Raw genomic sequence first — 15,700 nt, forward strand, 5'->3', positions numbered from 1 at the left:
AGCACCCAAGACATGTAGCTTTTGCCCGATATATCTAGGGCAACAAATTCAAGTTTAGAAAGATTTGACATTATTTAGGAAAAGAAAGTTCTTACCTCAGATACTTTCAAAATATTTGCTCGAGATGGCAGAGTCTCGTGCTGATAACGTGTTATAAAATAAAGACTATAAAGTAAAGACAAGTATAGAGAGAAACTGATATATTATTCGAATTCAAACTGATGTATAAAATGAACTGAAATCTCTTCTATTTATAGAAGAAAGGAAGCTGTTGTGTAAGCTACTACGCAAGCTGCTGTGTAAGCTGCTACGCAAAGCTGCTACTGCAAGCTGCTGTGTAAGCTGCTACTGCAAGCTGCTGTGTAAGCTGCTACTGCAAGCTGCTGTGTAAGCTGCTACTATACCAGATATGGATAATCTTCTACTGAGAGCAATGTTTATCCATAACGGAGTACTGAATGGATAAACTTATTATACCCGGTATGGATAATCTTCTACCTAGGGTAATGTTTATCCATAACCGGGTACCGAAGTGATAAGCTTCTTCAGGAAGCTTATTTCCAATAGAGTACTAAATAGATAAACATATTTACGGTGGAGTCCCATATGGATAAGCTTCTTCAGGAAGATTATTTACAACGGAGTACTAAATGAACATCCATAATATAATATATTTATAACATAAATGATATTTTAGACATCTACTTTCCCAAACGCCCACTTAATGTCTTTGTGAAGTAAAAATTACTTGAAAGACACATACAGTAGGATCAATTTTGAAAACAACAGAAAAGGTAAAAATTCATAAAGTATTAGTAGTACAATAATTTATCTTATGGGTACAAAATGAACGTGTTCCAATTCCATGTTGGCACGGAATTTTGTACTAATTAAAATCACAACCGTCAATTCTCTTGTCCCCACTGGATAAACATATCAAATTTGCACCCTCATTATAAGTCCTTTCCTGAACATACTTTAACTTATTTCCGAAACTGCAGGGGAAAAAAATTTATATTATAATAATAATAGTTATATTCCCGAAACGAACAGACAGAGAAAACTGGAAGAAGAGGTGTTACTTGGTAAAAAGAGAATAATGTAATCCGACAATTTCGCTATCGAATTAATTGTTATTAATATTATGCATATATATATATATATATATATATATATTTCTCTCTAACTGTGGGATACTGATTCAGTGTAATCCCTTTCATTCCCCCTAACGCTTTTGCATAGCACAGTTCAATGGCGGCAGAAAATGAAGAACGAGTCTTGAGGAAAAGGAAGCGCAAAGTAGATGGAGGAACTCATCGGAAACTGGTTATTGATCAAAAAGTTGAGGTACTCTCAATGCTCTGTTTAAATTATTTTTTTTGATTCATTTGTTTCAACTTTTATCAGTTTGGACATGATTTCTCAATTTTTAGAATTTAAATTTACGTACAATACTTCTGATCAGAGTTTTTATAATCAGAAATGTTTGAATAAAAAATTAAATGTTAAATGGGCCAGAGGGAATATATGTTTTTTGTTTTTGTTTTTGTGGTTCATAAGGTTGTATCAGTTCCGGATTTTGGGTTTTGATAACTTTTTTGACTGAATTCTTGACATTTAGGCTTCACTGGTGTTATTAAGTTTACGAAAGATAGTTTTCTAAGGTTGATTTACTCACATTGTGTTATCTATCTTTTCTTGTTATATATTTGTATATGTAATTAGGCAAACAATTGATAACACTGTGGATAGCAACCTGCATCGCGATTGCATGTGGATTTTGTTTATTGCTCACGAACTGAATGACCTGGAATTATATTAGATTGAACTAGTAAAAGGGTGTGCTCAATTTTTGCGGTTCATTGACCATTGTACATATAAACCTTAATTTCAGCATCAATGATGAAAATATTAGGGAGTTCTATGGACTGCTTTAATATCTCCCTTCCAGTTATTAGTTCAATGGCATCATTTGTTTTTGGTATTTTGAATGTTGTAAAGTGTATGGCTTACATTAACAAAATGGAGGGAGAGTGGGGGGACAACGATACGTCTTGAATGTTCTTGTAACTGGATTATGATTTATGCAGGTGAGGAGTGTTGATGATGGGTTTTTGGGTTCATGGCACGTGGGTGCTGTGATTGGTTGTGATGATTTGGTTCGTCAAGTTAAATATGATCACCTTCTGTCAGATGATGGTTCTGGCAACTTGGTTGAATTTGTGACGGTTTCTCCTATGGTTGATGGGGTAAATCCCGCTAATCAAAAGCCCGTCCATTATCGTGGTCTAATTAGGCCTTTGCCACCTCCATGTGAATTTAGCAGATGGCATTTACATTATGGACAATGTGTAGATTTGTTTTATCAAGATGCCTGGTGGGAAGGTGTGATATTTGACCATGAAGACTGTGCTGTGGAACGGAAAATTTTCTTTCCAGATATGGGTGATGAAATGAAGGCTCAAGTGGACAAGCTGCGTATAACTCAAGACTGGGATGAGGTTACAGAAGAATGGGAGCCTCGTGGTTCCTGGATGTTTCTTGATGTGATTGAGGAGATCGCGCATCTACACCCCCTTTTAGTCTCAGTAAAACAAATTTGGTATGAAGTGCAGCTGAAAAAGGATTATGAGAATTTTGAGTGGACTTCATCTTTGGGAGATATTTGGAGGAATTTGGTGAAGGAAGTTGTTCATGATAATACCAAGTTAGCTATCAATCAATTTTTTTCTGAACTGAACTCCTCACAGGACTTTGTAGAGAGAGGCCGATTGCTGGAAGTTTCAGAAGTTACTCTTGAGGCTAAACTGAACCTTGAAACATATTTTGATAACTCGAATGCACCTGTTACTGAAGCCACTTGCAAATTAGATACTGCAGGCATGCAGCTTATGGATCCGAATGTTTCCCATCTTCAACCTGTTGTTAAGCAGTATGTTTCAGAGGGTTTTGCGCCTAGCAAAAAGGATGTTCAATTGTGTGTTAATGATGTTTGTAGGTCAGTTCCTCTTAGCCAAAAAGAAGAACTGTCTGTATCACCTCATGCTTTCTCTGTTTTACCTCCGCCTAATGATGATTTTGCTGGTATTTTGTCCAGTACCAAAAGTGAACCACTGACTTGCACTAATTTTAAGCGTCGCAGGGGGAGACCTACTACAAAAAAGAAGAGATTCGAGGGGCAGACCCCGGCAGATGAACCTGACTTTTGCCCTGATGCAATTGCAAAGTATATGCCATCTATGTCCTCAATAAAAAAATTTAAGAAGCATCTCTTGTTTTTGGGTTGGAAATTTGAACTCGTAATGGATTGCGGAATCATTAGGAAACGTTACATTGCTCCTAATGGAAAGATATGCCAGTCACTTAGTCAAGTTTGCCATGTGTTGGAAGAGTCAAAAGCTTGTGAGCTGGTTCCCCCAGTTGAACAAAGAAATTTATACGGATCACCTGATAAGTCTCCTTGCGCGGCAAGACCACCAACATGCAGTGAGGTGCCTGAATTGCCATCTCCTTCTGAAGAAACAACTATTGTTCCTGAAATCTGCCCTCAAGCTGTAATTGACTATTGTTCTCCGAAATCTCTACACAGTGCCTATTGGAAGTCCTATAAACATGGGGTGAGGGTAGGGGATACATCCCTGAAAGCTAAGAAACACCTAGCTGCAATTGGATGGAAAATCTTTTTTGCTGGGAAGAAAGACAGAAAATTGCGATACTGTTCGCCTGAAGGAAAACTATTTGCCTCTCTTCGAAAAGCTTGCAGATGGTGCGCACAGAAGTGGGAAGCTGAAAGCCACTTACCGGAAAAAGTGTCTTCTCCATCAGCTGCTATGGAGTTCGAGAGAAACTCTTCACCTGCGAAAAGCTCATGTGAGACGTTACCAGTGGGGACATCTCCTATGTCATTGTTAAGAGAACCCCTTCAAAATGGTAAAGTCAAATTTTGTCGCATGACCAAACCAAGAAAGAAGAGAAAGCGTGATGATGAAAAAGATATCCACATAAGTGGCTTGCCTGTATCAAAAGGAAAAAGATCTTGGCCTTCACTCAAAAAAGGAAATGGTATAGGACCTCATCCTTCGGCCTGTGTGATGCGATCAAGTAAAAGAACTCGGCAGGCGGCTCCTTCTTCCTCTCATAAAACATCTCGAACAGTTTTATCCTGGTTGATAGACAATAATGTGGTTCTGCCACATACTAAGGTACTATATTGTGCAAAGAAGTATGGTAATCCAATGGCACACGGGCAGATAACTCGTGAAGGAATCAAATGCAATTGCTGCGAAAAAATTTATGGTCTTCGTAACTTTGAAACTCATGCTGGAAGCAGTTGTCACAGACCTTCAGCAAATATATTTTTAGAGGATGGAAGGTCTCTTCTTGAGTGCCAACTGCAGATGAAACGCAAACAGAGTGTAAAAAACACCAGGAAAGAACCACGTGCTGAGAAGAAGGGTAGTCGTTTTAGCACGAATGACTATATATGTTCAGTGTGTCATTATGGCGGTGAATTAATTCTATGTGATGAATGCCCTTCTTCATTTCATCCTGATTGTCTTGGAATGAAGGTATCACTTTCTTATTGTTATATTCTACTTCGTTTCTTAATCCTCAATCAAAAAGCTAAATAGTACTGGATCATGGTTATAGAGTGAGGCATATCTTTTTATATACTTCTTCCACTGGTTTTATTTTGCAAATTGTTTAAACAGGAGGTTCCAGATGGTGACTGGTTTTGCCCATCATGCTGTTGTAAAGTGTGTGGTCATAGTGGATTTGATACAAACAGAAACCACTTTACAGAGAACAATGTTCTAATTTGTTGTCAGTGCGAGCATAAGTGTAAGGAACTGTCTGATCTTTCTCATATGTTCCTGCTACATTTTTTGATCTTTCTAGTATGTTCCTGTAACATTTTCATGCTCAGAAATATAGAACTGTGTGTATGTGTGTGCATGCATATCTCCATATATGTATTTATTTACTGATTAAGATTGATCCAATGCAGATCATGCTCGGTGCATTAGAAGCAAGGGTCCTGGAAAGCTGGATAATTATCCTGAAGGAAATTGGTTTTGCAACAAGAGTTGTGAGCTGGTATTTGAAGCATGCTTTCTTCAAAGTGCACTTTTAATCCGTTGAAAAGTTATAAAACGCGCTTGAAACAACTGTGCGATGAGATAAATGCTACATTTGATTGGTCTTAATTTTGCAACCTAGGAAAATATTTAATGCCTGAGAAACATTATGATAACATGCTTAAGTAGTGCTTTTTTTCATTTTCTTTGGGTTTTAACTCTGGGGAAATATTGTATCTGACACGATTTTTATTTTTTTGCAGATATTTTTGGGTATGCATCATCTTTTGGGAAAGCCAGTTATAGTGGGGGATGATAACCTAACTTGGACACTGTTGAAATATATAGAACCTGATGATTCTGGTTCTGATATCGTGGATTATGAGTCCAGTGTGGAGAATTATAGCAGACTTAGTGTTGCTTTGGATGTGATGCATGAATGTTTTGAACCTGTCAAAGAACCTCACACTAGGAGAGATATTGTAGAAGATGTTATCTTTAGTAGACGGTAAGATTCAGATTTTCAAGATGAGTCAGTCTGGTTTTCTGATGTAATCTATTCAGCACAATCTTAGTGGTCTACTTTTAATTTTAATCCTTTCATTTCAAATAGTTTTGATCATTTACTTATAGAAAAATAGACCAAGTGTTTGCGTTCAAATGCATAATTTTATGTAAAACAGACCTTTCTGATATGCTTTAACATGACTACTCATTGTTGACATACTTTAGTAGTTTAGTAGAGGTTTGCACCAATCATGAAGTCAGTACCTAGCTGTAGTTTGCTGGGTACCAATATTGTTCTTTCAAAGGTAGTATTGTGTTCTAGGTATATTATCTCCAAAATTAGCTGAATTCTCGTGTAGACATGTAATATTCTTTAATTGTTTTATTAAAAAATATGATTAGAGTTTTATTATTTCTACTAACGACAAACATATAAAATCTGAAATTGCAGGTCAGAGCTAAACCGCTTAAATTTTCAAGGTTTTTACACTGTGCTGTTAGGAAGAAATGACGAACTGATTACAGTAGCAACTGTAAGGTACCACATTGTTATATATTCTCAGGACAAATTACCATCAGTTTTGTACTCTTCCTTGTACACTTTTCCATAATTCTGAACGTAATAAACAAAACTTTTATATACTTTTCCTGTCATCTCAAAGGGTTTATGGAGAAAAGGTGGCAGAGATCCCTCTTGTTGCAACACAATTTCAGCATCGCCGACTTGGAATGTGTCGCATTTTAATGAATGAGCTCGAAAAGGTATGCATCTCTTCTCCAGTCCAGCTTTGACTCTTTTTTTTTTTGTGAGATGGTGGTAGTGTGTTTAAGCTGAGGGATACCAAAGGAACATCTCTAAAAGAGGCCCGAGCATATTCTTTCTGATGCAGGGATGTCCATGAAAGCTATATAAAGTATAAAAAGATCTTCGTTTGTATTTTCTTGTAAATATTAGTTATAGGTTACTTTCCTCATCCAGGGCTGCAGATTCAAGATGTTTTTAGGCTATGTATTTAAGCGGGTTAAATGGTCAGATATCCTTATGAGGGGTTGTTAACGTACATTTTATTGGAAAAGATCTTCTGATATTTGGAAATGTTCGTTAGCCAATGTCCACAATGCCATGGTAGTAACAGTCTTAGGGTTTCACATTCGACTTAGCAAAAGTGATGCTAGTAGGGCAAATATGTTATGTGAACTGCATTGGTCCGAATAAATTACTTAGTTGCTGTATAGTCAGACTTAAATGCTTGATTTGAAGATGCTATTTTTGAGTTTAGTCATACAGTCCAAATATACTTATTAACTGGTTCTGCTTCTGTTTCATTAAATGCTATGTTGGTATTTTCTTCCAGAAACTCATGGAATTAGGAGTTGAGAGGCTAGTTTTGCCAGCAGTTCCTGCTGTTCTAGACACATGGACCGCTTCATTTGGTTTCTCAGTGATGAAAGAATCAGAGAGAGTAAACTTCTTGGATTATACTTTCCTTGATTTCCAGGGTACCATAATGTGTCAGAAGATCCTTCAAAAGAACCATTCTGTGGTGTCGAGTGTATTAACAGGTATATGAAATCTTCTGTCTGTTGTGAACAAAAGATGAATATCTGTTCTGCAGCTGAAATTTAAGAACTCTTGCAGAAGCCCAGCAAACTCATTCTGACAATACAAACAGCAAAGACAATGTTGACTTGGATGACAATACTGCTGTTTCTGAGGTATTCCAAGCAAAGCAAGTTGAGGGTTGTGCAACTGTGGACCAAGGATCTATGGAGTATGTTTCCTCTCTCTTTTGCTCTGCTTTGAAAGGGTTGAAGAAGAGACTAACCAGAGCGCTATAAGGTTCATATCCACGAGGAACAGAAATTATAGTAACAAGAATCATAATATATATTTGCTTGAAACTAATGGTATTGTCCAGCAGTCAAACTCACTCATATGGAAGCTAATGATATGAACAAGAAGTCAATTAGACCCAATAACTGCACGGTATAACTGAGTCATCACCACCATAAATGTATCTCAAACATTCATTTACTACATTCATACATATGTCAGATTTTTGTATAGTATTAACCTCATTATCTATTTATGAGGTATGGTATCTAAAGAACAAAACATTAATACGAGGTGTTAACAAATTCTTTTTTTCTCTAGTCTCAACTATTTCTTTAGTTTATTGTTAATTGTGTGTTCTTATATCATCCTTACTCTATTTTCAAATGTTCTTCTATCTTTTTGGTCTATTATCATGTTTGAATTAAAGCAAAGCAAGATAGGTCCCATGTCTTCTTTCTATGAAAGGTCTACCAATTGATCAAGCGGATTCCTAACTAAACATTATCAAGTTTCTGCCTCATCTTTTGTCCTAATGTCTGATGGTTTTACCTAAACCCCAAAATTATCTCCAAAAAGTTGAATAGAAAAATTCTCTCATACTCATCTTCTCTTGAACTTCCGTTCCTAGGTCAAGGATTTTCTGATCATCTTTGATAAGCCAGCTGATGACATTCCTGCAGAACATCAAAATCAACATCAACGGGAGTGATAGATGTGGCTGTCTGTTGAACCAGAAATCTTGGTATTTCATAGCTTTGACGACTTGTTCGCCTTTGGAACAAGGCCGAAGCATGTTGCTAATGATATTCAAAGACCGCAACGATCCTTCCCAAAGGTTAGCTTCTCTTAAATATAACTAGATTTGATATGACTGTTTTCCGAGCATTATTGGCATAACTGGAAATCTAAACACAGGGTTGATCCTTTTGGATAATGCATTCTACTTTTTGAGCATGTCAGACATCAAATTCTAACTGGTGGGGAAACTCTTAAAATGGAGAATTCACTTAGCTACTAGGTTTCTCCATTATATTCCACTCTAATTCCGATATGTTCAAGATATCTGCAACAACATTCGACTTAGGAAACTGTGGAGATTTTGTGGAGTCTAAGTATTTGATTGTGAACGTGGATACATCTTCAATGCTCCTGTTGCAAATGTTGTGGTCGTCTTCACGACACTTGTTACTCAAATTCGTAAGTATCCAAAGATACCGATAATGTTTTTTGCTTGGAATATGCTCAAGATAAGGAAGAGTTTGAAATAAGAACTTCATAGATTGGTTATCAAGTTCAACGAAAAGTATCCCAACAAGCTCAGTCAGCTGCAGCATATAGCTATAAACTCTACAGTTTGTATATCTCCCAATATTAATAATTCAACTTTTCGGATTATTAACTTTGATGCCTCTGATCACATTGCTCGTAATAGTTTCTTGCTCACATCTTTGTCCTCACATAAATTTCTTCGTTTCATCAGCTTAACAGATGGTTCTGTTCTGATATCACTGCATAGGGAGTTGGTCATGTCTCTAAATTCTGGTTCGTTTATTCGTGATGTCATTTTAATTTAATCTCTTTGCCAGCATAATCTAAAATAACGAATCTTATCAATTGCTCTCCTTCATTCTTTGCTAGCTTAGAGACCATAAAAACCATTTTGCAGAGCCTACATTCCCCCTCTATTCTTCCTTTTTGAGATGCAGGGAAGAATGGCAATGCCTTTCATGGCAACCAAGAGTAGTCATAGGAAGGGTCTCTAGGCATGTTGAATCTTTACTTGTAAAAGGATGTCTTCTAGTTTTATTGGTACAAGCCTCGTAAATAGTTGGTACTCTGTTATACCATCACTGAGAGAAAGAAACGAGGCCATGTGAGACAGCCACAGATGGGAACATATGAAATGCAAATATGCAAAGCTTGATTGCCAATTGCTATCAGGTCTGCCCCATTTCCTCTCTGTCACCGCTGGCAATATCAGCCTTTGCTAGTTATAGTGTTATACTACCACTCTCATTCATGACCTTTCTTTCAGGAACTAAAAACATAAACGTCTTTTTCGTATAATAAGCAATACTTTTACTTTGAATACCCACATCAACATAGCAGTATTTTATTGTTACAGCAGTGAATTGAACCTTTCTGGTTTTCTGCTATGAAAGAAGGATATTGGCCTTTGTCAATAGTCATAGAGGTAAGTGAATTAAAACGAACAGCGAATGGTTCTGTCAAGAAGGACGGAGATCAACAAAATTTAAAGCTAAAATGTGCCTAAAGAGAAATATATATGGACCCTCATGCCACTGCACAGATCTGTTGCCTTCCTCAGCACTTTCACCCAAATGATGAGGAAGCCGGACTGTCGTTAGCATCATTACAACGTCACAATGGTGATTTCATGATTTAGATGCTAGTTTCCCAAGGTTGCTTAATGTTAGAAAAAATAATTTTAATATCTCAAAAAGAAATGTTCAAAATCATGTCTAGGTTCATTCTTTTAATATTATGTTAATGGGTCTTTGCATAAGTCCTTTGTGTTCGCTTTGAATAGATAAGAAAAAAGTAACAAAATATCTTCTCCTTTTTCTTTTGTGTTGTTTTTTTTTTTATTCAACTTTTGTTGTTTCTGCTCTTAATTTATACTAGAAGAGTTGTTGAACTTTTGGGGGTACGCTTAATTTTATTCTATCACTATGTGAGCGAAATATCCTTAAGGATAGTGTCCTTGACACGTCTCAAGCTAATTCTTATTACCCATAATCAATATTTTTTCTAACAATCTTAAGGATATTTACCCGTTGTTATTATGGAGAATAACACTGGTAATGTTGTTGTTGATGTTACTACACCCTCTACACCTACTGTTTCTATTGCTATTCCATCACCAAGTACATATGCCAAACCTTTTCCTCATGTTATTGAGGTTTTCTGTGGAGATAATTTTAACTGCAAGCAAGTTGGTGTTGAAAAAGGAAAGGAGATTGCAGCTAACCTTGTGAAGGACAACAAACGTCAGAGCAAATCAATCAACAGGTAGACAAAAGAAATGGTTATAAGCCCAAAACCAACAATCAAACCTTCAAAAAAAAGGTAATTGTTTTGTGTGTGGCAAACCTGGCCATCATGCTACTCAATGCCGGAAAAGGGCTGGGAATAACAATCCCGCCAAGGCTAAAGTAAATTTGACTGAAGCCAAAGTGGATGATATAATTGATGCGATTGTTTCCAAAGTGAACCTTGTTGCTTGTGTGAAAGATTGAGTGTTAGATTCTTGTGGCACTAGGCACATGTTGTGCTAACAAAAAAAGCTTTGTCTCTTACACCCAAGTTGAGGAAGGAGAAGAAGTTATCTATCTTGGTCACTCAAGAATTGCTCAAGTTCTTGAAAAAGGCAAAGTTATTCTCAAACTCACATCTGGCAAAACTCAACATTGAATAATATGTTGCACGTTCCTAGTATCCAAGCCAATTTGGTCTCTGTGGGATTATTAGGAAAAGTGGGAGTGAATATTTCTTTTGAATCTGATAAGGCCGTGTTAACCAAAAATGATAATTTCGTTGGCAAGGGTTATTGTAACCATGGCTTATTTGTACTCAATATTATGAATAAAAATGCTAGTTCTTCTGCTTACTTGATTGACTCTTTTAATTTATGACATGCTAGATTAGGACATGTTAGTTTATCTTATATTAAGAAGATGCATTTTGAAGGTCTTATTTCAAATATTGATACGTGTGAAGTTTGTGTAAAAGCTAAACAAACTAAGAAATCATGTGCTTTTGTACATAGAGAATCTGAATTGTTAAGTTTAATTCATACTGACTTTGGAGACTTGAAACGAACTATGGCTAGGGAGGGAAAAATATTATGTGACATTTATATACGATTTTTCTAGATATACAAAAGTTTATTTGTTAAGAAATACAGATGAAGCCATTGATAAGTTTTTAATCCACAAATCAGAAGTAGAGAATCAATTTAGTATGAAAATTAAAAGAGTTAGATCCGATAGAGGTGGTGAATTTATTTTGTTGAATGATTTGTTGGGACAAAAGAAGGCATAATTCATGAGATAACACCTCCATATTCATCAAAATCAAATGGTGTAGCGAAAAGGAAAAATAGAACCCTAAAAGAAATGATAAATAACATGCTTGCTAGTTCTGGTGTCCCGGATAATCTTTGGGGTGAAGCCATTTTATTTGCTTGTCATTTACAAAATAGCATTCCCGATAAGAAAATGGGTAAAACTCCTTATAAGTTGTAAAGGCTATCTCCTTAACTTGAAATATTTAAAAGTGTGGGGGTACTTTGCCTAAGTGTTGTTACCTGATAATAAGAAAAGGAAGATAGAATCTAAAACATCTGATTGTATGTTTATTAGGTGTGTTAAAAGTAGTGCAACATATAGTTTTTTAGTAGTTAAAAGTGCTCTGCTTAAACATAACATTATTGTTGAAACATAAAATGCTGAACTTTTTGAAAATATATTTCCTTTAAAACTTGAGAATATTTTTCATGTTCCTATTACGCAAAGTAATAATATTTCTCATGTTCCTATTATTCAAAATAATTTTAAAAGTGAGAAATTAAGAAGAAGCAAAAGACCAAGGAAAGAAAAATCTTTTAGCAATGAAGCTATTGATATAGAATTTCTTCGTCTGATGCCTCATTTTGGAAAGAAGCTATTGATATAGAATTAAATTCATTTTTACAAAATAAAATTTGAATTTTACTCGAAAAACTTAGCAATTATGATAACTTATCAACAAAATATAAATTCTTAGTCGCTAGCGCCGGAATCGCTAGATGCTGCTACTTTTTCGAAGTGAGGGAGGAGGTTTTGTAATTTTCTTGGTTTGGAGCTTGATTTGAGGGAGGGACTTGAAACAGGATAACATTAATTAAGTTGATTTTATGACCAAGTATTAAATAATTGAATTTAAAAAATATAAAAGAAAAAAATCAGTTTGACTATTAAGTATAACAATCATTGAAATTAGTAAAGTAAGAGGTAAACCCAAAAGGCAAGAGTTGGGATTCAATCCCAAGACAACAAGTGGGATTAGGAGGTTTCAGCAGGTACACTCCACCAACTTTCCCATGTGGCCTTTTGTGATTTTGGGGGTATCAGTAAAATATTTAAGTAAAAATAGCATGGGCTAGCCAGTTTTCGGATTGGTCATTCAAAAATAGCTAGTGATTGCAAAGTTATTGAAAAATAGTTACGATTTTACTACAATACGGAAAATTCCAGCATAATATATTGGAGATCGGTGCACCTGTGTATGAATGCTGGAACTCCAACACACGGAAAGTTCAAGTATAATATACTGGAGACTCCAGTATATTATGCTGGATCGGTGTATTATACTGGAACTCCAGTATAATTATACTATCTTTTCGAATTTTGAACAGTATTTTCGTTCAGATTTATCTTTACATGAAAAAGTGGTTAAAATTCGATTACTTTTGAAATTATGGCTATTTTTGAATGACCACATGTAAATCTGGCTATTTTTGAATTTCTCCCAATATTTAAGGGTCCTCCATGTATATACCTATATATACAAAATATACAGTGACTTCGCCAAGGCCAACGGGTTCCGGTGGCCCTCCCCCTACTCCTAACGTAGGTCCGCCCCTGGTCTAATGCATTTGATAAATTTTACTAGATTTGATATTGCATATGCTGTGTGTAGATATACTCAAAACCCGAATCATGCCCATTGGAATGCATTAGTAAGAGTAATGAAATATTTAAGCAGTACCATGAATTATGATATTAAACATAGTGGCTTTCCCACTATATTAGAATGATATAGTGATACTAACTGGATCTCTAATTCAAATGAGACAAAATCTACTAGTGGATATGTATTGACCCTTGGTGGAGGTGTCGTGGCTTGGAAATCAGCTAAACAAACAATAATAGCTAGATCTACCATGGAGTCTAAGTTTTTGGCATTGGAATTGGCTGGCAATGAGCCGAGTGGTTAAATAACCTTTTGGTTAGGAATAAAATCGACACCTTTTGTGTCTATGCATTGTGATTGCCAAGTTGCAATAGCCATTGATAAAAATAAATCCTTCAATTGAAAGATTCGATACATTCGATTGAGACATAATGTGATAAAGCACTGCTGAAAAATGAATTTTTTTCCATAGATTATGTGAAGTCAAAAGTGAATTTGGTTGATCCTCTGACAAACCTTTGGGAAGAAAATTAATATATGCAACATCAAGGGGAATAAGACTATTACCAATTTGAGTTATATCAACAATAATGGTAATCCAACCAATATGATTGGAGATCCCATGAAGTAGGTTCATATCGGTAAAAATAAGTCATTAGTTGATCAAATATGCACTATTAAATTATGTCCCTTCCTATGGTGTGTGTGTATATAGTGCTAGACTGCAATGAATGAGAGACTAGGTTATTAAACTTTTAATACAATAATACATAGTCTTTTATAGATGGTGTATTGCGTTGCAGAATACACTTGATGGATGGACCTATATGAGTGTGGAGTGGGGTTGCTCTTATGAAATTTAAGGCAAAAATTTCTAAAGCACTCACGAAATCCAGGTGCGAGCATAAAACTGCGACAAACAACAATTCTTGGGTATAATATGATAGATAAAATACTAAACTTACAAAAGAATTCTTGGTTCATAGAAGTTCTAAACTTCACCAATTGTTCTGTATGTTTAATATTATTTTATCTAGGTCTGGTTCACAGTTCAAGAGACACCAGATTCGAGGCATTATGCTCATTTATGAAAATCCAGCGAAACTTCATATTTTATTCTATTCCTTAATATCCTTTTTCAGTTATGTGGGGGATTATTAGGAAAAATAATTTTAATATCTCAAAAAGAAATGTTCAAAATCATGTCTAGGTTAATTCTTTTAATATTATGTTAATGGGCCTTAATTACACTAATTATTTTGAATATATTTCTTTAATATTCGTAAATGATAACTGCTAAGTTTGAATTTAATTTCTACAAACTCAATATGACCATTGAATAGCTATTACGGGATTCCTTATTCAAATCTATTCATTTGTATATATAGCCCTAATGGCTATTATGTTGGTAACTGTTTTTATCCCCTTTTTTTGGACTATATAAGTCCTTTGTGTTCACTTTGAATAGATAAGAAAAAAGTAACAAAATATCTTCTCCATTTTCTTTTGTGTTGGGTTTTCTTTAATTCAATATTTGATGTTTTTGCTCTTAGTTATACCATAATAGCTTGTTGAATTTTGGGGGATACGCCTAATTTTATTTATCACTCTATGGACGAAATATCCCTAAGGATAGTGTACTTTGCACGCCTCAAGCTAATTCTTATTCTCCATAATCAATATTTTTTCCAACATTTAGTATTAGGATCAAACATGGTTCCAGAAACCTAGAAGATAGCATTTTGCGGAAGTCCTGTTCAGAGTGTCATTTGACAATAGATAAATATGCTGATCAACTCAACAATGTGCAGGTCAATTGCAACTAGATAAAATAATCAGAAGGAACAGATAAACACAAGCACTGGCTTGTCATTACCAATATTTATTTTCTATGATTTTCTCTTTTAGATGTTGTCTTTCCATTGAGGAGTTACTAAAGGCAATAGCTTTTTTTTTTTTTTTTTTTTTTTCAGAATTCTGCAATGTGGATAAATGGTCCGATTAGAATGTTTGGCTGAAGAAAATGATGTTGACCTTCTTGGCTGGAAAGAATGTTAAGGACCGACACTGAGATGGTAAATTCTTGGGAAAAAGAAGTTGAACCAACTGAAAGACCAGCAATTTTTTGCTTATTTGACCTGTAGTGTCCTCTTTTGTAAAGGGCTGGGAGGGAATTTTCAGACTTAATCAGAACCGACTGATTCTGGATTCTTCTCTGTCATACACTGGCGATATTGCCTTCTTCTAGTTTTGCAATTAAGTAAAACTACCATCTCATTCATGACTCCAAAAAAAAAAAGGGCAGCCCGGTGCACTAAGCTCCCGTTATGTGCGGGATTTGGGAAGGGCCGGACCACAAGAGACTATTATATGCAGTCTTACCTTGTATTTGTCCAAGATGTTTTTACGGCTCGAACCCGTGATCTCCTGATCATATGGCAACAGTACTTTAAACAATAAATACGCAATATCTTCTATTAGCAGTATTAACTTAATTTAATCCCGGGAATAGCAACAGTACTTTATTATTGCAGCAGTGAATTTGAACCTTTTCTGGCTTTTTGCAACGAGAGGAGATTGG

At 35.5% G+C, this 15,700-nt stretch overlaps 1 protein-coding gene across 4 annotated transcripts; it reads left to right on the forward strand.

Moving 5' to 3' along the window:
* The first annotated feature begins 1,095 nt into the window (after positions 1–1,095).
* On the forward strand, positions 1,096–15,291 carry LOC104217652 (uncharacterized). Of its 4 annotated transcripts, XM_009767973.2 has the most exons (12): positions 1,096–1,347; positions 2,091–2,998; positions 3,143–4,568; positions 4,713–4,842; positions 5,009–5,097; positions 5,342–5,586; positions 6,037–6,123; positions 6,248–6,347; positions 6,941–7,148; positions 7,225–7,357; positions 8,103–8,257; positions 8,338–8,865. In XM_009767973.2, exons 1-11 carry the CDS (start codon positions 1,252–1,254, stop codon positions 8,149–8,151), a joined length of 3,471 nt encoding a protein of 1,156 aa, XP_009766275.1. In that variant the 5' UTR covers positions 1,096–1,251; the 3' UTR covers positions 8,152–8,257; positions 8,338–8,865. The 4 variants fall into 4 exon arrangements, with proteins under 4 accessions (XP_009766275.1, XP_009766262.1, XP_009766256.1 ...); XM_009767960.2 differs by lacking the exon at positions 8,338–8,865 and adding an exon at positions 15,093–15,291 and having other exon boundaries at positions 2,091–4,568; XM_009767954.2 differs by having other exon boundaries at positions 2,091–4,568.
* Positions 15,292–15,700: the final 409 nt, after the last annotated feature.

The sequence above is a fragment of the Nicotiana sylvestris genome, chromosome 6 (assembly GCF_000393655.2).
Source record: "Nicotiana sylvestris chromosome 6, ASM39365v2, whole genome shotgun sequence".
Taxonomy (NCBI): domain Eukaryota; kingdom Viridiplantae; phylum Streptophyta; class Magnoliopsida; order Solanales; family Solanaceae; genus Nicotiana; species Nicotiana sylvestris.

Excerpts from the sequence above, each read along its gene's own strand:
- LOC104217652 (XM_009767960.2), top strand. The coding sequence starts at position 1,252 with ATGGCGGCAGAAAATGAAGAACGAGTCTTGAGGAAAAGGAAGCGCAAA. Across the intron at positions 4,843-5,008 it reads TTGTCAGTGCGAGCATAAGT|ATCATGCTCGGTGCATTAGA; the intron begins GTAAGGAACTGT and ends GATCCAATGCAG. Across the intron at positions 7,358-8,102 it reads GTGGACCAAGGATCTATGGA|AACATCAAAATCAACATCAA; the intron begins GTATGTTTCCTC and ends ACATTCCTGCAG.